Here is a 22,235-nt window from a genome sequence, read left to right as displayed (position 1 = left end):
CCTTGGTCGACACCATCACAGAGTACGAACTGACCGTGGACGTAATGTTGATCAGGTCTGCGCTCAACAGAGCAGATGCTCTGACAAGAGTTCCTCAACGATGGCTTCTGGCTGGTGCTCGGAGAGATTCTGATAATCTGCAAAACACATGTGCAGCAGTTGCATGTAATGTGAATGCAGCGCGCATCATGGACATTCATCGACAGTGTGGACATCCTGGCATCAAGCGGACACTGTACTTTGTCAAGATGATATATCCAGGAATAGAAAAAAAAGATATCCGAAGAGTGGTGGAAAGTTGCAAGGCCTGCCAATCCATCGACCCAGCTCCAGCACGATGGAAGAAAGGGGAGTTGGGAGTGAATGGTAAGTAGCAGAGAGTGGGCATGAACATCACACACTACGGTGGCAACCACTTCCTTACCCTCATCGATTGTGGGCCTACACATTTCGCAGTCTGGAGACTCCTCGGGCGCCAGGACTCTTGCAACATTATTCGCCAACTGTCATCCGTGTTCTGTGAAAGAGGTGCGCCCAATGAAGTGCTGACGGACAACGACCCAGCCTTTCGCAGCCATCAGATGAGGCAGTTCTTACAAGAATGGGGTGTGCGGCTGCGGCTTAGATGTGCTTATGTGCCTTCTGGCAATGGTATAGCTGAGAGAAGCCATCGCAGCATCAAAACAATTGCAGCCAGGAAGCAGTGCACCATCGCAGAATCTGTGTACTGGTATAATCTCATGTCAAAGGATGGCGTCTCTCCAGGAACGGCGCCTGCAACCGCAATCTATCAGTACCGTGTCCGAGAAAAAGGAATCCACCCCGATACAACTGTGGCCACTGAGATAGAACGGAATCGATATGCCAAAGGGGATGCTGTCTGGGTGAAGCCGCCAGGAAACCGATGTACTGACAAGTATAAGCGAGGCACAGTGACCGATGTGGTGAGTCAGCAGTGTGTCCAGGTTGATGGCGTACCCCGTCACGTTAGAGACCTACGGCTGGCAACACATGTACCACCTCCAGTGGACGATGAGAGTGACTTTGACTCTGAGATGTGTGGGCCATCGCTTTGGTTTGCACCATCCCTATCAAACAGTGACTCTGATATCAGTAGCCTCCACGAAGATGAGCCTTCCCCGACCATCAGGCGGTGGATGAGAGCGCACGCGAAGACGAGAGCAGCACTGTCCCCCTTCACAGAAGCACCCGACGACGGCGATCGCCACCCCCCTGCCGTCTCTGTGATCATGAGATCAGGGGGGAGTGTGGAGAAAGAAGTGGCTTACCGTTAAAGCGGCTCTGCGTTTGTGCCTGCAGAGCACAAATTGAGAATCAACATGGCGCCCGCATGCATTTATGTGGAAAAAAGTCTCGGGGAATCTCGGGGAATCTCAGAGAATCTCGTACCCTGATTCCATAAATAACGAGGAAAGGAAAGCGGGAGGACAGACGATTTTTAGTCACTAAAGCGAACGGACGTGTGTAAAAGAAGAGGTAGAAGAAAAGAGTGTGGTGAACGAAACAAACAACGACTCGGTTGAAAGTAGTTGTAACGAACACACAATGTATAAATATTTTCTCATGCACAGAAGTTCAAGTCGACTTGGCAAGTTCTAATTACTTTCAATTTCTCTCTCTTTTTTTGCCCCATTAACAACTATTTAACTGGGCAAAAACCTTACAAAAGTTCCAAACAAAAAATGCAAATATTCCGCCTCAGTGGAGATACGGTTTAAAAAATTGAGACAAGCAGACACACATTATAAATGAGATTATGAAAAAACAACATTTGCAAAAGTGTTGATATGATCAGTTTGTATTTTTTTAATTGATAGGAAAAATACTTGCAAAACTTAATTTGCTAGCACACTGAATCTTTTCACTTTCATATAATTTAGTTGCTATGAAGAACATTTCCATTAAACTTCAATATTCCTTGTTTACATGCTGTGATTTCGATATATATGCAAATATGTTTGTTTGTTTGTTTGTTTTTTTGTTTGTTTGTTTTTTTTTTGTTTTTTTTTTGTCAGAACATCACGTTTTGTTTTTTTTTCTTCTTCTTTTTTTTTGTCTTTTAGATCTGGTTACAAAATTCAAACTTATCCTGGAACCGGATCAATATGGTTGGATGATGTCAAATGTAATGGTACAGAACGTTCACTGGCAGAATGTGGGCATTCCCCATGGGGGGATAATAATTGTGCCCATATTGAAGATATCAGTCTACAATGCGACACTGGAACAAGTACATGCTTTTTTATGAATTATTTTCAATTACATTAACCTTTTTTTTTCTTTCGAATTTCTTAATAAACTTTACAAAATAAAATATAAAAATTAAATTTAAATTGGATCTAAAAATTACCTTGGATTTATTTTATGTTATGTACATTTTGTTACACTTAAAAATTAAATTATTTATTATTATGCAATCAATGATAAAGATATATAATTTTTAACAACTTCTTTAAGTGCAAGAAAATGTTCACAGCATAAAATAAAGCAATCTATAGCTTTCTTGTCATTAGCTTTCTGTTGATCCATTTTCCACAATTGGGGGGGGGTATACTAATTTCGACTTGACATTTTGTGATATTTTGACGTGAAATGTGTGTTTGAAAAATCACAAATGTACACAAGGAGGCACCAAAGCACTAGTAACATCTAGTTTCTAACCCACCCCCTCCCGATCTGTTTTATTAGGGTTAAAATATATCCTCAACTAACATGATAGGCACAGATTTAGTAGTACTAGCAATAGTTGACTTCACTCCCTATTACTGTGTGTGTGTGTGTGTCTCTCTCTCTCTCTCTCTCTCTCTCTCTCTCTCTCTCTCTCACTCTCTCTCTCTCTCTCTCTTTCCCTTCATATGTATTTTTGCTCGTCCTATCTTTTTGCAACCTTCTCACTGTAAATAACGCGAGGGACATAACTCAGAACACATATTTTAGATTACAGATTCATGGCGTGCAATCGATTTGAAAATCTTTTTTACTAAAAACACAATAGCAGTTGTTCTGCTCGATGACTTTTCGTAATTTTTTATGTGACTTTGCTTAAAACGACATATTAAAAACACAATCGATCCGTCGACAAGCACCGTACACTAGGTGTATCAGAATTTTGGGGGAATTTTTGACACCCCTCACACAAAACTGCGAATAAAATATAAAAACTCGTAATTTCTCTTTTTAAAGTGGATTTATTGAGATTGTCGGACTGACTTCCTCATCTTGGTTGTTATAGTCACAACGTTTCGGCTGTTTTGCCCTCCGGCCTTCATCAGGTGTTTTGTATCGAACTGGGGAACCGTTTGTTAGGAGTTTCGAACCCAACCCTTTATTATTATTACGGGGGTACCGTGTTCGGACTCCAGCTAGGCTCTGGGACATAGTTGCTGATTCTCTGTTTTGAATGTTACTTTTCACTGCTTTCATTCAGGATTGAACTCAGCACCTTTGGGTAACTGTAAACTTTGATACAACATCTAGGACCACTCGGCCATATGTCACTAGGACTCCTAACAAACGGTTCCCCAGTTCGATACAAAACACTTGATGAAGGCCGGAGGGCAAAACGGCTGAAACGTTGTCACTATAACAACCAAGATGAGGAAGTCAATCCGACAATCTCAATAAATGAAAACACCTCATCTCAAAAATACAGACAATTATTAAAGTGGATTGTTTATTTTCTTTGTGGAAAATACTTCCAAAATAAACTATTAAAGTTGTGTAAAAAATAATAGAAATATTATTTTTTATTTTTTAAAAACAGTGTTTACAAAGTGCCTGCGCGCGTTCATGCAGCCATTTTTTATGTAATGAAATCAACTGAATTTTATGAGTTAAATTTTGTTTCAATTTTCAAATTTAAAAATCTATCAAAATTTTTCTATTGGTTCAATTTTTACGATATTTTCCGGTTCAATGTAACATTTTATGCTCTTTCCAATAAATTGAATATAATATTTCTAGACAAGCGGGGTTTTTTTTTTTTAATTCAACCCCCACCATTTTGAAATGTCTATTAAAATGAAAATAATTAATTTTCTCACCTCAAATTTATATATCACAAATTGAAGATAAAAGATCAATAAATAAAATAAGCTAATTTAAAATAAAAAAAGAACAGTTATTTGCAAATTTACCTGTAAAGTCCAAAGTTTAAAATCTGTTTTTAAACACGTTGATTTTTTTTTTAAATGAAACCTTATAATCTTGTTATATTGTTCAGAAAATTTCGTATAATTATAATTTTTCTATTTCATTCAATGTTTTTTTTATTTATTTAAAAAAATCACTCCATAAAGAAGAAATAGAATATATTAAATCAAAAACTCATTTATTTCTTTAAGAGAATAAAAAAAATAAAAAATCGGTCGAGTGTTTTTATTTTATATCGGCAAAAACTAAGTGCAATGATATCATTTTTCATCTACGGTGGCCCATATTTACTAACTTTTGTTTACAGCATGCAATAGAAAGAGACATTAATTCTGGCGCTTACAGGCCACCATAATTCTCAACTCTAAGAAAGGTAGACGGTTAGCTCCCCTTTTTTCCATTTGTAACGAGCTGAAGTCGCGGTATTTTTTTAATCATTGCTTAAAAAATATTTTATTTAAAAAGGACATGGAATATAAAATAGAAATATGGATAAATTCTTTACAAGGAAGAATGGAAGTACCTATTGATTAGTATTTTATAGGTAAGTGATTTTTTGGAAGGTATATATATATATTATCAAAGTAAGTTAAAATTCGTTGATTTTCTTTAAATCGTTTATAAAGAAAGCCGATTTAAAAAAAACAAATATTGCATCTATAAAATCTGTTATTTTTTTATTAATTTGGTCTTTGCTCCTTTAACTGAAAAAAAATTAGGGCTTGAATTACATTTTTCAAGTAGTTATAAGCTTCAAAAGATAAGAGGTCGAATTATTCAAGTTTTTATTACGCATTTTTAATGACGATTTCTGACACTGCTACCGTATCACCTGGAAAATAGAAGTACATATTAGTTGGGTGTCTGCGCTTTCACGTGACAATATTGAAATAAAAATAGTTCATTAAAACAGATGGTTTATAAAATTTGTAAGTGACTTGGGCAAAAATTATTTGTGAACCTATCAGTTGTTCAAGGTGATACCTTTTGAGTTATAACCCAAACATTCTATTAGAAATCGATACAAATAGAAATCCTTATAACAATCCCGAAAGACAAAAGTACTGAAAAAAAATAAATAAATAAACGTTAAATCTTATTTTGGAATATATTCTTTTAGCTGAAGATCTCAATTTATCTTAATAAAAAATTTCGAAACATGATCTCTCATGTTTCCTAGAACAAAAACAAGAAAACATTTTAGTCATTGATAGAGTTCCAAAGTATTTTATTTTTATGGCGAAATTTGAAAATTTGAAAAACTCAATGTTGAATGAAGTAACTAATGAAGTTAGTATAAACACTGTTTTAAATGTATAATACATTCATCAAATGTTTTAATAGGTATTAATTTCCTGTATTTGTATCAAAATTTACTCATTATTTTCATTCATAACGGTTTTCCTACTCAGCAGTCAAGTTCCACTTTCTCTATATTATTTTGATTATTATCATATTCACAATGTTATTTTCACAATGTAACCATCAACTTATTCAATTGGGTCTTGTCAAACTTGGGCATCTTTATTTCGAACACAGGAATTCCGAACGGAATCCTTTATTTAATTCACTTTGAAACGTAGTTACAGTTTCCTCTTCTTTCTTTTTTCATTTATTTTCCAGGAACAAGCACAGAAAAATCAAGCTCAGCATGTAAGTAAAAAAGTTTAATGAATGTCAACCATAAGAAAACGCTTGTTGATTCTGAAATAATGAAAGGAATGTTTGTCTACATATTAATAGTGAACAGTTGCATTTGTCTAAACACGATATTTCGTCGATATACACACAATGTAGACGTCATCCAGTTTTGCCATGTTAAATAAAACTTGAAAGGGTAGTGAAAAAATCCTTAGGAAATATTAAGTACAGAGTGGTCAGTTTAGGTTAATCTAACAATGTTATCTCTCTCTACATCTCAAAATAATTAATTAATTGAAATACAATTAATTTTAATCTAAAAATCGATATTAATCGAAATAGTTTTTAAAAATCAGTTGAATATTCTATACAAATTTGTTTTTTATTTATTAAGATATTTTTATTCATTAAGATAATTGAAGGATATAAAGTTAGCGATTTTGTCCTAGTATCGATTAGTATCGATTAGCTTCATGTGTCCAGCCATTCATTCAACTTTGTGTTTAGACGTCATTAAACACTACAACCGTATTTTGATCATCACACGCGGCCAACTTGAAACAGACAACAAGTCTATCTGCAACCATTCTGTCCTTTTAACGACAGTTTATCCTTTAACTGCAAAGCAGTCCTTTAACTCCAAATGATCTTCGTTGGAGAAGCGTGACGAATAGATCCTTAACACTAATGTTTTGTCGACATTGGTAACTGAACTAATCATTTTCCTATTGGACTTATTTATAGACAACATAAAGTAGGTATTTATTAAATTGAACTTCCTGTGTTTATCATCCTTCTTTCCTCCTCCCAATTGCTGTATCGTCTCTGTGTCTAGAAAAATAAAAGAACAACACCTGCAGTTGTCCCCACCCAAACTATTCGCGTGTGATGCATAAGTAGAGTTATTGAAAATATAACAAACAAATAAATTGTATGATACTTGAAATGTGATCTACAAAACAGCACCATACATTAATTTTGAGATTCGGTCAAGTGAGTTTTGTTTTTGTTGGTTCTTCGATTTGTCCTTTATATGCTAACGACAATCGATTGCCTAAAAGATTGCTTTTGTTCAAACGGGGAAAACAAGTGGCGTTTTTTTTATGATATCCGATTTGTGATTAAGGGAGTTGTGAGTGTGTCGTTTGTGAAACAATGATAAATATTTAATTTTCAATTGTTTCTATCAGAAAATAAAAATAAATCGTTTATCTTATATATGAAATTAAGTCAACCCCTTCCACATTAATGAAACATAGCTTTCATAATGAAAGTCGCAAAGTTTACATAACGAAAGTCACAAAAATAAATATGTTCAGTTTGTCGTTTTTATATGAAACGTTTCATCTTTATACATGTTTTATTTGTGAGTTTCGCTGAAAAAGTCACATATTTTTATGCATCCGACCAATCGCTGCGTTTATTAATCTCGCTTACCAGAATACCTGAGTTAGACAATTACAAATAACTTACACAGTTTTTGGATTCTTTACCCAAACAAGTAACCAAACTAAGTTCCATTTCTTAAAAAAGCAATAAGTTCTAGTCAAAAGGTAACTTGAATCTTTATTATTCTTTTTACATCTTAATTTGCAATGTTATTTTATTAAACAATAATGCAATTTAACATGTAAATCATGGTAAAATGGAGTACATTTTTAATGTTAAACCTTCAACTAAATCAAATAATTATTTTCGAGTAAAATTGTTCAATTTCGACTTGGTAGTTTCGAGATTTACAGATTGACTGTGCACACAGTAAACTAACCAGCTTCGATCTTTATTAAATGAATATGGTTATTACAATCAGCATCCATGCATTTGTTGGTTAATATTGAATAAACCTTAATGAAAAAGTATTTTTTGTAAAGTTTTTTAGAATCACCAAATAATCTTTATTTGAATATGTGCATGGATTCTTACTTCATCGTTATCTTATATATAAAGTTATTTCGTCGAATATATGTTCGACCTAAATAGCAATGCACATGAAAAATAAATATTTGATTTTGGTTTGCTATTTCTTCCTTTGTACTCCTTATGATGTTTTTCACACTAAAAAGTATAATTCGCCTCAGTTTCTTTTTGAAAATAATTTTTTCTGACAAGAAAAATTATTACAATGGAGACAATTTTAAATAATGATCATAAAGGCTCAGAATTTAATAGAGATAAATTATTTTAACTTAAGGTAAAATATAAATGATCAAACTTATATTTTGAGCTTTTTTCTACCACTTTGTGATTAAGTTTCTATTTAACAATTGAAACTAAAATGACATTAATGAATTCCGAGCAATGTTGGATTGGTATAGTTAGTATTTTATCAAGTAATCTAAAAGGTTTCAACTTAATAATCTACTTTATTCTTTAATCCAGCTCCAATTACCCTCCGTTTAACTGGTGGTGATGGAAGAAGTTATGGTCGTGTTGAAATCTTCCACAGAGGTCAATGGGGTACAATATGTGATGACTTATGGGATAACAATGATGCCCGTGTTGTTTGTAGAATGTTGGGATACAAGTAAGTTAATTGATTTATACTAATTTTGAAATAGAAACATTTTTTGCCTTATTTTTATTGCTATCTTTTTGAAATATCAGATCATAACTACTTTTAGAAATGGAGAATATTTCATTAATAGTAAATAATAACCTCCCAACAAATAAAGTCGATGTCATGACCGAAAATTGAAACCTTGTAATTTTCAGTCTGTGGTCCTACCAACTATCTTACTTGGATTTTCTTATAAATACAAAATCATCAAAAGAAAATAATTATAGTTTTGGCATGACAATAAATTATGATTTATGTCATGTTTCAAAACATAAATTCAAACATAAACAATAATCTCATTTTTAAAACTCACTATGCCTGTTTCCATTTTTTTTCAAACTGCATCTCTTCCGAGACGCAAAATCGCATAGCAGTGTAAGGTGGATCAAATGATTACATTTTTTGTATACAGTTTTTTTTTAAATGTTTTTTTAGCCAGTAAAAATATCTGCTACGGGATCAAAAGTTAAGGAAATAAGAACTTGGCTGCCGATTGAAAGTTCTCGCGTATGCACATAATTAGTTCATTTCTTATCCAACTAACGATAGATTAAATGGTAACAACTAAGGCTGGAGAACTATGTGTTTTGGTTTTGGTTTCTATTCTAGCTGATGGCACCAAAGTCATCTATATATATAATAAAATGACAGCAGAACTTCCCCTCTGGACCAAAGTAGTATTGCCACAACAGATGCCACCTGTAAATTCAATGCATCTAGCCAAACAGCCACTATCTTATGTAGCTTTCGAACACCATTTTAGACACATTTAGTCGTTATATTAAAATGCTACATTTCATCCTACGAGCAACACCATCACAATCCCAACATCTTTAGAGGAAAGAGTCCCTATATTTCTTTCTAAATATTTAGTACTACCACTGCTGCCAGTTTTCACTGAAACGAATTCTACACTTTCCACAAATTCTGTTATTACACCGACCGTAACTGCCTCATTTAAACATAGACCTAACATAATCTTTGGAATTTCCTATTCACAAATAATAAAGGCTCTCTTACAAAGTCCGCCAATTCTGATTGGCTGAGCTCTGAAAATTCTCATATTCTGGAATGCAATTCTTCCTTTTATAAACGAATGATTACTGAAATTAAAACATGGCGTCACTAAACATTCATATTATTTCGCTCGCAGTCAAGTTCATTTAATTCTTAGGTCATTACAGTCGTGCGTGTGTGTTTATGTGTGCTTCTATGTGTGTTTGTGTGTGTGTATGATACAAATCACTCTATCGGACTGCTGTTCACTATTATTTTACGGAATCCAAACTCTGTAAAAAGGTTATTCTTCCCATCTCCCTATCTCTATATCTCTCAATGCGCATATTTTCCCTTGCTTATGTTTGTGCCCGTTGATATAAAAATTGTAAAAAAAAAAATACCAACTCAACAAATAATGATTTCAACTATGTCTGTTTTGGTCGTGTGACAAAGGTTATTTTTCACCCGACTCTATCTATACCTCTCATTGTGCATATTTCCCTTGCATGTGTTTGTGTCTGTGTTCAATTGAATATGCGTCTCAAATAAAAACAAAAACGCTTTTCGTGAATAAAAAAAAATGCAAAAAAAATTACCAAAAAGTTATCTACCTAATTGTCATTTCGCATCTTCAAAGATTCCACGAGAAAATGTTCGACTATGTTTGTTTTGCTCACGTGACATAGGCCATTAACACAAGGAACATAGCTAATATATCTAATTTTTTCGACAACTATTTTCTTTATTAATTAATTTATGCCTTATTTTTTTAATGATTTTTCGCTATTTATATTATTGTGACATGGCAATTCATTATATCTTATTGGTTACACTTAAACATCATTATTTCGATTTCATAATTTTGCTGCATTAATGAAGAGGAACCGAAATGTTTACGACTATTCTCAATAATTATATTTGAATGCAATATTTTCTCTCCAAAAATATGTGCGAAAATAAGGATTTTTAAAAAGTAAAAATAGTTTGTAAAACTAATTCCTTTTTTTTTTAAACTTATCCTACAACATTTTTACATTCTTTTCTCATTTGTTTCTTCCATCTGAATTATCAATTGTCTCCAACTTACTTTGTTGATTTTAATCTCTGAACAGTTTTCTTTTCAATCATTCCATCGTTTTTATTTTGATAAAGCACTATACTTTCATACAAAAAATATTACGTTAAGTATTTGATTTTACGACATCCCCTAGTACCTGTTCACATACATGTCCATAGTAAAATTAAACTCTCATGTTTTCCCCTTTGTCAACCTAAGGAATAACGGGCAGCGAACATGCATTGAATGACTTCAACGGATACACCATTTTAATTTAAGATATTGCACTTCACAATTCGCTGGCGTTTGCAATAATCATTAACAAATCTCAAAATGTTGTGTATCCACAATTATTGAGAACATAATATACACATATTTTGTCTTTTTTGTTTTCTGTTTGTTTTCCATTTAAACAAACTGAGCCACAGCAACGCGTGGCTGGATACAACAAGTTATAAATATAAACGCTTTTGTTTGCGAACATATTTTGGATAAATTGTTAATTCCTATTTTAATTATGTAAATTAGAGTAACACTAAATAAACCTGTAATATTTGCTGTTATCTCGTTTGAATAAGATACAACAAAAATACTATTTTATTTTCTGTTAACACTGCGAACATGGTAAGATGACATGAGTATATCAGTCGTCAAAACACGTATGTACTGGACGTCGACTCAGTGAACTCTGTCTCGTTCTCGTTGAAAAGGCACCAGCGTGCTCTACTTGGATGGTAGCAGCAGGCTGGTAGGGGAGGAGTCAGTAAGCAGGGTGACTAGGTGCAAGGAAGGATTAAGGAGTGAGAATTGTCTTTTACACTGTAGGGAAGAGGAAGGTTTAATATAGTGCTGAAGAGGATGGTAGTAGTAGTTTTAGTTTTGTGACCTAAATCTTTGGTCAGTACAAACGCTTATTGCCTAAATCATTTTTTAGTAAAAAACATCAATAATTACACAGATAAATGCGAGCATGAAAAGTAATATGGTTAAAAATCAACTCAGAAAAGTAAAAGCACTAGTTGTTAAAACTGGAAAAGAAAAAGACAAACTATTTAAGTAAAAAATATGATAAATTTATAACTTAAAATATTACAGCATTAAGAATCTATATATAATGTTAAATTGAATTTTTTTCATAAATTTTTATTGTTGCAAATTGTAATATTTTAAGTTATAAATTTATTATAGTTTTTATTGAAATGTCTTGTCTTTTTCTTTTCCAGCTTTAGCAACTTTTCTAAGTGTTGTCTTAATCATATTACTTTTCATGCTCGCATTTTTCTATGTAATCCATGATCTTTCCAGGCTTTGCTTTGAAATAATATTTTCTTTTTTGTATTCAATATCATACACATTGTCAACAATCCATAAAAAATTATTACCAACTTCTTAAATTGATTAAATGAAAAAAAAATCAAATAAAAGACGTAATTAAATAAATAAACAGAAAGAAGGGGAAAATAAGAGAAACAGAATTAACGGGAGACGTTGTAAGTGAAAGATTATCAGCCCCAGTACAGTAAAAAGAAAGAAACAGAATTAATTGGCCATAACCAAACAAAATTAAAGAAAAGAAAACGTCAAGGCCTTTGTTTGAGATAAACTCGGCCATTGGCTAATGAAAACATTAACTCGTGATAGATAAATAACGAATTTGATTGGTTAGATAAAAAACCACTTAGATGCATAAAAACGAACAGTACCGTAGCTACCGAGAGTAAAGAAGGCCGATGCACATGATAGCGCGACGTCATTATCAGATTCACTTGTAGGTATATGGTCTAGACTAACGGTCCCTTATCAGTAGCAGTTTCGTCTTGTTTTCAGTTTGCTATCTAAGATGATTTATTCTTGTGTTGTTCCAAATTGCTGGGGAAATTATCCAAAAGACCCCAAATTACATATCTTTTCTTTTCTTAAAAGAGAAGAAGCAAGTCTCAAATTGGATACGTGCCATTAGAAGGGAAATTTTTTTTCCAACCGAATATAGTAAAGTAAGTAATGTTATTTGTTAATAATTAAACGTATATTTAATTAGAACTGTATTCAAGTACTTTCATAACGTTTGATAACATTGCTAATATAAATTAAAGAAACAATACTATTTATTGCTAATACAGCAAATATTATGTTGATATTTTTAACTGTTTATTTTCTTTTAAGGCTAAAAAGTCTATCAGGAAGGTTGAAAATTTAATTTAATTTTGTTTTAGTTTTGAAAATTATAAACAAATAATTTTTACATGAGAATAATTGTCAAAATGTCTTTTTTAATAATAAATAAAATCTTTCATTGAGTATTTACAAATATTTTAAAGTTCTATGTTTTTTTTTCCAAAGTCAGTTTGAAAATTATTCACCATGCGGCTATTAAGAAAATTAGCGGTGACTGAACATTATATATTAAAATTGATTGTTTCTTTTTAGAATTATAAACAAATCATTTTTACATGAGAATAATTGTCAAGAATATTTTTTTTAATTTATTTACTTGCCTCCCCACGAGAGCACAATTAGACACAAAGTCGGTTTTTAATGTTGGAAAATCTAGCTCCCAAAAAGGAGCCCTCTGGATAGGAAAAAAAATAAAATAAAAATTGTCTCAGTCATGAAGGATTTCTCCTCCACTGACCGAGAATAAAACAAATGAAATGTAGCATCGGAACAGATACTACAGTGTGATACTGTGATTGTATATTGCTTTAAAATTACTTAATTTTACATAGATAATATTTATATTATCAATCCTCATCTCTAAAGTTGCAAAAAATAACATTCAACTCATGTGATTTTTCTCTAAATTAAATTAAAAAAATGTATTTCTGCACTAGTAACTTTTATTGTTTGTTTGTATTTAAATTATTTGTTTGATTTCAATTTTTTGTATTTTATCGTTTGTTTTCATTCTTAAATTATTTATCGATGGTTTTCACTTTTAAAATTATTCATCGTTGGTGTTTAATATTTTTTAATTCTGTGTTTCCTAAATTCATAATTCAGTTTTATCAGTATTATTGCTTTAAAATTACTTAATTTTACATATTTATATTTTATATTGAATAAAGTTCAGTTTAAGTATTAATCGAACTGTGTTCCTTTTTCTTTTTAAAAATGTTTTATTGCTCTTTTTCAAATGGCCCTCATATAGTACTGACAGTCTGACAAATCTTACCTACATTGTTTGCAGGCATTTTTCAGTTATTTCAGCATTTGTCAGTAGCAGTGCTCAATAGAAGTTGAAAGGAGAACCGCCTCGTCGTGTCTACTGTGTTGTACAGTTCTTCTCCTTGGAGGGAAAGGCTTTAGGATTCACGCTCAGCTGATGGGATGCACGTCCTCCTGCCTAGCTGGCGAATTCGAAAAGGAAGGCCTCCTCTCTTGGACCTCAGCACAACGGAGCTAGCAGGGTTTTATTCAAAATCGTAGTAGTTTCGTACAAAAAAAAAAGGACACGAAACCCAATCCAATAAAACAATATATATAAATATAAATCATGAACCAGCATAAAAAATATAAGTATATACACAGGGGGGGGGGGGTGAGTATATAATTGTTGGTGTAAAAACAGAAAAAATTCCAACATTCTCCCCCAACAGGAAATGGCAGTCAACATACAGTTGGATGACACCTGTAAAATTTACAATACGAAAATTTTCACAATACCACACGATGTACAGTTGAGACATGTTCAGATAAAAAAAAAATCAAAACAACGACGACTAGCTCGGTCTAATACCACAAAAAATCATGTTCATTATCAGACCTCCTCCTCCTGCGTCTTTGAGGTCTTCCACATCTAACACCTTGGTGCGTAGGTTGATCGACAGGGGTAACTGCTTCATTAGCGTTCTCATTAGGAGGATTAGCTGCCCGGTGAGAATGAGTCAAGCTCAACTCCAGAGGGTACAGGTGCTTTAGCGAATGGCTATGAATTCCACCATCTGACCTCCTCAATTTAACAGATTTTATATTTTTCTTCTTACTCTCGGTGGCCGTGACAGTACTTGGCATAATTATATTTTCATTCTTTACTATGTGTGTGTGTGTGTGTGTGTGTGTGTGTGTGCGCGCGCGCGCGCTCGTGCGTGTATGCATGTATGTACGCCTGTGTGCGTGAGTGTAGATCGCCATAAGAAATGCAAATTTCTTTTACAGCATGAGTCAGAAAAAGAACAGACGCTTGTTCCAAACATATTTTTTTGTTGTCTTCTTCTATAAACTACTCAACGAAAAGGACATAGAAATAAAGAGCTGCGCCACTATACAAAATTACAGAATTTAAAACATGAAAATTTCTATAATTCAAAAATTGCCGTGAATTATGATAGTTTTTATTCCAATGAACTGGAATTATATTTTGGATAGTAATGCATCTATATTGTCGAAATTTATCTTGCTTCCAGATAAATTCGACGCGTGAACAAAGCCAGCAAAAAAAATAAGAGGATAAAATTAAGAAAGAAATGGGGATAAAGAAGTTAACACAGGTCTTGTTTGAAATGAAAAATAGGTTTTATTTACAGAAAACAGTTGCAAATTGTTTCCCTTTGCCGGCATTAAACTTAAAACGCCAAAATAACGAAGACAAAACACGCTCGCAATATTACAGTAACAAAACAAAAAATGCTGGTTCTTCTATATAAAACAATGTTTTAAAGGAAGGGTCGTTTATTAACCCGACTACTACCACAGAAAATATTAAAAAGTAAAAGTACTTCCGAAATAAAGCCTTAAATAAAGGAACTCACAAAAATAATGTTCAAAGTTCAAGCACCTTTTAAATTCGTTAAATTAAAGGCTCGCTGCTTGCTCCAAGTCTGTGGAAAGGGTCTGTGAAGCTTGTGTCACTTCTTTGAATATGAGTTTCTTTCCCAGAAAACACTCTCTCCGTAGCAGTGCCCAATAGAAGTTGAAAAGAGAACCGCCTCGTCGCGTCTACTGCGTTGTACAGTTCTTCTCCTTGGAGGGAAAGGCTTTAGGATTCACGCTCAGCTGATGGGATGCACGTCCTCCTGCCTAGCTGGCGAATTCGAAAAGGAAGGCCTCCTCTCTTGGACCTCAGCACAACGGAGCTAGCAGGGTTTTATTCAAAATCGTAGTAGTTTCGTACAAAAAAAAGGACACGAAACCCAATCCAATAAAACAATATATATAAATATAAATTTGTCACCTTAGGGTATCTAAAGGAAATAGTTATATTTCCGACACAAACTACACGAGAAAATTGCAGTTTTAACTGCTTGCCTTGCCCTGGGCACCCAGAAACCAGACAAACGGAATTTGTTAAGTGTGGCAGCAATACCCAGATGTCTACAGTCTGAATGGCTGTTTAAGATTATAAGGTATGTAAGGTGTGAATTTCTCGGCAGCAGTATAGGGTACAAAACCTCATAATCATAAAACTCGGTTTTACCCATCCTTCCTCGGGTTCTAATCAAACCCTCAGCATCTATGAACAAGTTTAGATCCGCAACTAAATGAGGCACCTGTTTGCCTTGCGGATTCAACAAAAACTGCTTTTCCTCAGAGAAAAACTGCGACTGCACATGCTTGAACAAATATAACTTAGCACACAGTGCAGGGTCCCTATCACGCTTCTTCAACCGATTTACAAATCTAAACAAATAAGTAGCCACCCTCATTAGTTTAGCGAGCGAAGAATATCTCTCCAAACAAATTAAGCCTCCTTCTTCAGGGGCTGGCCCTACCTTTTGAATGGCATTAGACAGAATAACCATACGGTTGTTAGCACTCAAACAATTCAGCTCACTAATGGGCCAATTAACACAGTCATCTGCCAACCAGGCAGGTCCATAAAGCCAGAATCCGAGCTGGGTCTTAAATTTCTTCAGAGCAATACCTCTCGTGATCAAGTCAGCAGGGTTATCCGATGTGGGGACGTATCTAAATCTAATGTCCACAAGATATTTTTCTCTTATCACACTCACATTCTGCTTAATATCTTTTAACCTGTTTTTTACAAACTGGTTTTTAGTCTTGAGGGTATCGGACAACACCCAAGACAAAACAATCTGTGCATCAACCGCTACAGAGATGTCTGAGAACACCATACCTGGATAAGATTCTAGTAAGCTGGGGAGGCACTTTAGAGCCAAATAAACCGACAACAACTCCAAGGTCGGTAAAGTTCTACTTGCTAAAGGAGCCACCTTTGACTTGGCAAATATCAAATTCTGAGAGGACCCCTGCACCATATAAGCTGCAAACCCATAGGCCTTCTGAGAGGCATCACAGAACACCACCAGTTGAGCAGGAGCCGAACTATCCACCACGTATCTAGGAAATTCCAGAGAGTTCAGTTGCGTAAGGTCTTCAAATAAAATATTCCATGCAGATAGATATTCAGCCGGAATCTGGGCATCCCAGCACAACTTCAATTTCCACAGCTCTCGTAAGGGCAGTCTCCCCTTAATTGTAATTGGGAGACAAAGCGACAAAGGATCAAAAACACTAGAGTTTTGTGAAAGTATCTCTCGCTTAGTACTTGCACCAGTACGGAGGGCACTGCAGGAAACGCTAATCTTATCGGCGTTAAGATCATATAAATACCCTAGTACCTTCTCAAAACAGGAATTGTGAACTACCAAACTCCCATCTTTTTCCATTTGAGATCTCAACAGCTCATTATTAGAGTTGCAAGACCTTAGTAGAAAATTACCTTCTAACATTATTTTGCCAGCTTCCTGGTAAAGGGACAACAATTCATCAGGGCTATTATGGGTTTTAACTAAGTTGTCCACATAGAAATGACTCCTAAGCAGGCATTCTCTTCATACTTGCTCAAGTGATGTTTAAGCACATAATTTAAAATGAAAGGACTGGCAACAAACCCAAAGATAAGTGTATTGTATCGGAAGCAAACTAACTCCTGGCCTAACTTCAAGAAGAAACAGAATTTATTTTTATCCGAGTCATTCTTTAGCCTGATCATAAGAAAGGCTTTCCTGACGTCAGCGAGTAACACGTACCTATCTGTCCTAAATTTAAGCAACAGGTCCAACATATCAGTGAACAGATTTATGCCTGGGTAGGCCGCTTCATTAAGAGAAGGACAGCCACCCATCTTGAGAGAGCAATTAAACACAGGCCGTATTTTAGTGGTACTTTGACAGTCATTCTTAAACACAGGCCTATGCGGGATCCAAATATAATTTTTATACTGTGCCGGCTCAATATGGCACCTTTCAATGAAGCCTTCCTTCTCTTGTTCAAGGAAAACTTTACAGTAGTCCTCATAGAGCTGTTTCTTTGTCAGATTCGTGACTACTCGGTTGAGGACTCCCAATGCCACATTATAGTTAGAAGGGACAGACTTGATCTTGTCCTCTTCCCAAGGCAGCTCCACGTAATAAGTATCATTCTCATAAACTATGGAGTCACGAAAAGCACTAATCTTGGACTTATCAAAGCTGCTTATAGGATTGTCATTCTTTAACCCCAATGATTCTAAACTGAACATCATGTCCAGCTTCCGCTCCACACTCGACTCTTCAAATGTCTGACAAGAATCCAGATAGTCAGCCTTGGGATTCATTATAAAATTAACATGTGTGACAGGACATGCAGAATACTGGGAGATAAGATAATGCTTTGATAACTGTTCACTTGCATGCAGTCACGAGCAGCAGAGCTCGTCTCCAAGAGCTGAAAATGTTAAACATTTCCAAAGGAGATAATGCACTGAGCGACCTCCCAAACATATCCATTCAAGAACTTGATTAATTTCATTGAGTGCAAGTACTGCAACAGGTCCACACCAACCACCCCATGAACGTGAATCGTATCATTCCTGACACTCGAAAAATCCACAGCTAACCTAACAGACTTCTGAGAGAAATTCCTGACTGCTGATGACAATCCAGGAACAGTGAATTTCATGTCTATATCATTATCTATCAAGAAGGGTATCTCACGGGTACCCTCAGATAGTACCACTGACAGACCAACCTCTCTCATATTCTTACGGACAGAACCAAGAAAGGTATTGACATCATACACTTTTGAATCGCTTATCCCTTCCTTGTACCCTATCTGGTTTAACAACCCACTCGACATGTAGGATCGCTGACTCCCAGTGTCCAACAAACAATTAAAGCATTGCTCCTTACCTCCTTTAATGACCCTAATACTCATGATAACACACATTGGATGTTACATCAGCTTTCTTAATCACTGGGCAAAGGGCACCAGAGTGACTTCTACTATTACACTGCCAACATTGGAAGGCAAGACTATCAATCTTGCCAGGACAACGGGAAGTAGGGTGTATGCGACTGGTACATAAGTGCATAAAATAACTGTTTTGCAGCGTGCAAGTCTCTCCTCCAAGGAAACATATTTCCTACAAAGGAAAGAAATATGCTCATTGGTCATACAAAAATTGCACTTGTATCGAACCACCTTTGACGCAACCTTGAAATTTTCCAAGGTTGTAGGTTTTCTATTAAGGGAATCTTTTTTTAGGGTCTTGCCTACAGCTCTCCCACCATAGGAATAATTGGGCTTCTTATACTTTTCAAGCGCATGGCTACTGGCTGCCCGTAGCTTAGTTAAGAGGAAAGTCCGAATAATGCTATTATAGGACGCAAAAATTTGTCCCAGAGAAGGATAATTCGATCCTGCAGTACGAATCATTTCCCTTCTCAACACTCCAGGCAACTTGGCGAAGATCACATGACTCATCACCTTGTGGCCGGAACTACCCTCCTTCGATCCTGCAGTACGAATCATTTCCCTTCTCAACACTCCAGGCAACTTGGCGAAGATCACATGACTCATCACCTTGTGGCCGGAACTACCCTCCTCCAAACAATCTATATCAAACGAATTCTTCAATTCGAGAAGATCTGCCTTCATCTTTGTCAAAAAATGCTTGACTGAAGAAAAGTCCTCAGACAACATGGGTTTTGAGCCAAAAATCTGCTCCAAAATTGCATCTACAATACACTCCCGATCCAAAAACTCCTCAGTTAGGAGGTCCAACGCAACCTGATAGTTCTCCTCAGAAATGGTTAAGGGTTCCACGATTTGGAAAGCATAACCAGAGAGATGGTTCTTTAGAATTTGGAGCCGTAAGCTCTTAGACGCTACATTCATAACACAGTTTTCAAACTGGGATAAGAAGTTCTTGAACGCAAATTTATCCGCATCCAAGGAACTGGCGTCAAAGGTTGGACAATTTAATTTGGGTGCCAAAGTATGGTGAATATGTGCCCTTTCAATATTGCTAGCACTCACTGGGGGGTTGACAGAAAGCTTGTCAAACCTGCTAGCCAAACTGAAGAGATCCATTCTGATACCCGCGGCAAACTCAACATCAACACTATAGTCCGTAGAAACGACAGACTCGGCCCCATCTTCCTCCAAGTGGCGGTGGCATATCTGTTCACTTATAGATTTACCGACGCCAGCCAATTCTCTATTATGGCTCTCTCGGATTGAAAATAATCCCTGGACAAACTTTCTCCCCTTGACTTTAATAAGTCTAAGGCAGTTACAATTCTGCCTTTGTAAGAACTTCGTTTCTTAACAAAGAAAGATGAAGATGAATCGACCGACATCGTGAGGTTTACAATAATTAGACCAACAAAATTTAAAAATACAAAAGTTTAAAATAAATTCACGTTCGCCTGCAACAAAAAAAGGGAAATACAAAAAAACACTCTCTTTCTAATTCAAACAAGACCACAGAAAGGAGATAGTAGTTCAAAGAAAGGCTAAAAGGGTAAGGGAGGTAGCGTCAGCGTTAAGTAGCAGGCTTGTGAAAACAAGTCAATTTAACCCTTATTAAAATAACGGCAGGACAGCAATTAAAATAATAAAAAAATTAAATAGCAATTAAAAACAAATTAGTGAACTATGCTGTTTAAAAAATCGTAGTATGTACTGTTTGGTTGTGATTCAAATTTAAAACTTTTGATTAAAAATTTTCTTTGGAAAACTTGTTTTTTATATTTTGTTTATTTCTAGTGATGGCATAGCCTTCTCTGGTGGACGATATGGTCAAGGCACAGGCCCTATATGGATAGATGATACACAATGTATTGGTAATGAAAGGACGATTGTTAATTGTCCACGAACTCCATGGGGTGAAAACAATTGCAGACATATTGAGGATGCAGGTGTTGAATGCCGTATGTATAATCTTATATTTATCTTATTTGATTTTAATACCATTTAAAATTATTTGAAAACAAACATTAAATTGACGTTAAATTTGAACTCAACCTCAGATCAAAAGTCTCAAACTCAAATCCAACTGTTCTCTTCTCTCTGCACTTTCCACACTAACGCTCGAAATAAAGAAAACGGCTCTTTTATAGAGAGACCCAACCACATCTCATTTGCATACCCCCTCCCCCCTCTCATCACATCACGTGATTTTCAGTTCATAAATATCAGGGGGCGGCCATTTTTATTTTCTCTTTTTTTTTCTTTCCTAACACGAGGCACACGATGCATGAGGTAAGGTTCTTTACTTAACCACATGCCCCCTTGACCTCTAAGATCAATAATTAATATCAAAGTCCGCCATCCATGCTGGGCGTCTTCGTTCACGGTGCAATCGTCGAAGAGGCTCTTCTTCAGACATTTCAACATCAGCATCAACCTCCTCTTCCTCTGATGGCAAGGAGACTCTCCGTATATCTAAAATGTGACGAGGCATTCCGTCAATCGCTACCTTGTTTTTGGAGAGTACTTCAGTCACTGTACCTTTTCCCCAGCGAGTCGTGCAATGAGAATTGGGTGGTTTCACCCACACCTCTTCACCAACTGCGATGTCCATGCAGGCCTGTTCTTCTCTCTGTGTTACAGTCAATGGATGTCGCCATTCATGAGAAAAAATAGACCGGTGCAGCACTGAATTTTCGTCTTGACCAGACTTCGGCATAATATTGTACCAAAAAACTGCTTCTTGGGGAGAAATATGGCTTCTTGATGCCACAGCTTTTATAGTGCGATGGTGCCTCTCTATAATTCCATTTCCACTTGGACGGTATGCAGCTCTAAAATATAGCCCCACATTCCACTTCGCACATAAGTCTCTAAAAACTTCCGAGCGGAAAGACGTACCATTATCCACCAACACCTCTTCTACTGGCCCCCTTTCAATAAAAACCTCCTCGACAACTCTTTTTACCTCTTCTGCTTTCATTCTTGATTTTCCGCCATATCGCTACTCTCCCAGGCCCACAATCAATCATAGTTACATGCGGTTCATGTTGATAATGTGTGATGTCAATAGCCAATCTCCACCAATTCACTTCAACATGCAGTTCCCCTTTTTCATGTCTAGCCGGTGCAGGGTCGATTGATTGGCATTCCCTACATTGTTCCACCACCTTTTCGACGTCTTGCATTGTGACGTGCGGATTTACTTTTCTTGCCAGGTAAAGGGTCCGTTCCTTTCCAAAATGATGCAGGTTATGAAGGTCTTTTAAATTCTCTACTGCACAACATGCTGGAGCCCCGTCTCTTTCCTTGTGTAGCCAGGCTTTCTTGACTCTTGTCAGCCCATCTGCTTTATTTTTTTGTGACGGAACTAAGGTAATAGTTACTTTTAGTTTGAATTCTCGAACCAAGTCTCCCAGCGCTTCAAGTCTACGCTTGAAAAGGATCTCCGCTGCTCCTTTTGTTTTGATCCGCTTATCACCAGACAGTTCTGATTTAATCCCCGACACCACTGTTGCAGAGTCTGTTTTAACGTTCACTATCTGTAGCCCCCATTTTAGAGCTAGATTGATGCCTTTCATCACAACATCGAGTTCCGCAACATTGATATGGGCG

General features: G+C 35.6%; 1 protein-coding gene across 6 annotated transcripts in view; it reads left to right on the top strand.

The window, feature by feature from the left end:
* LOC145252658 (scavenger receptor cysteine-rich domain-containing protein DMBT1-like) overlaps nucleotides 1-22,235 on the top strand; it is a 488,297-nt gene that overhangs the window by 99,044 nt on the left and 367,018 nt on the right. For all 6 annotated transcript variants that reach the window (XM_080112426.1, XM_080112429.1, XM_080112430.1 and 3 more), the window contains exons 3-6: nucleotides 2,085-2,251; nucleotides 5,797-5,826; nucleotides 8,194-8,338; nucleotides 20,418-20,581. In XM_080112426.1, the coding sequence (XP_079968552.1) occupies nucleotides 2,085-2,251; nucleotides 5,797-5,826; nucleotides 8,194-8,338; nucleotides 20,418-20,581 (506 nt within the window). The remainder of the gene's footprint in view (nucleotides 1-2,084; nucleotides 2,252-5,796; nucleotides 5,827-8,193; nucleotides 8,339-20,417; nucleotides 20,582-22,235) is intronic.

The sequence above is a fragment of the Euprymna scolopes genome, chromosome 29, assembly GCF_053919585.1.
Source record: "Euprymna scolopes isolate OS-2025 chromosome 29, ASM5391958v1, whole genome shotgun sequence".
Classification (NCBI taxonomy): Eukaryota; Metazoa; Mollusca; class Cephalopoda; order Sepiida; family Sepiolidae; genus Euprymna; species Euprymna scolopes.
This window is presented reverse-complemented; position numbering and strand designations above follow the sequence as displayed.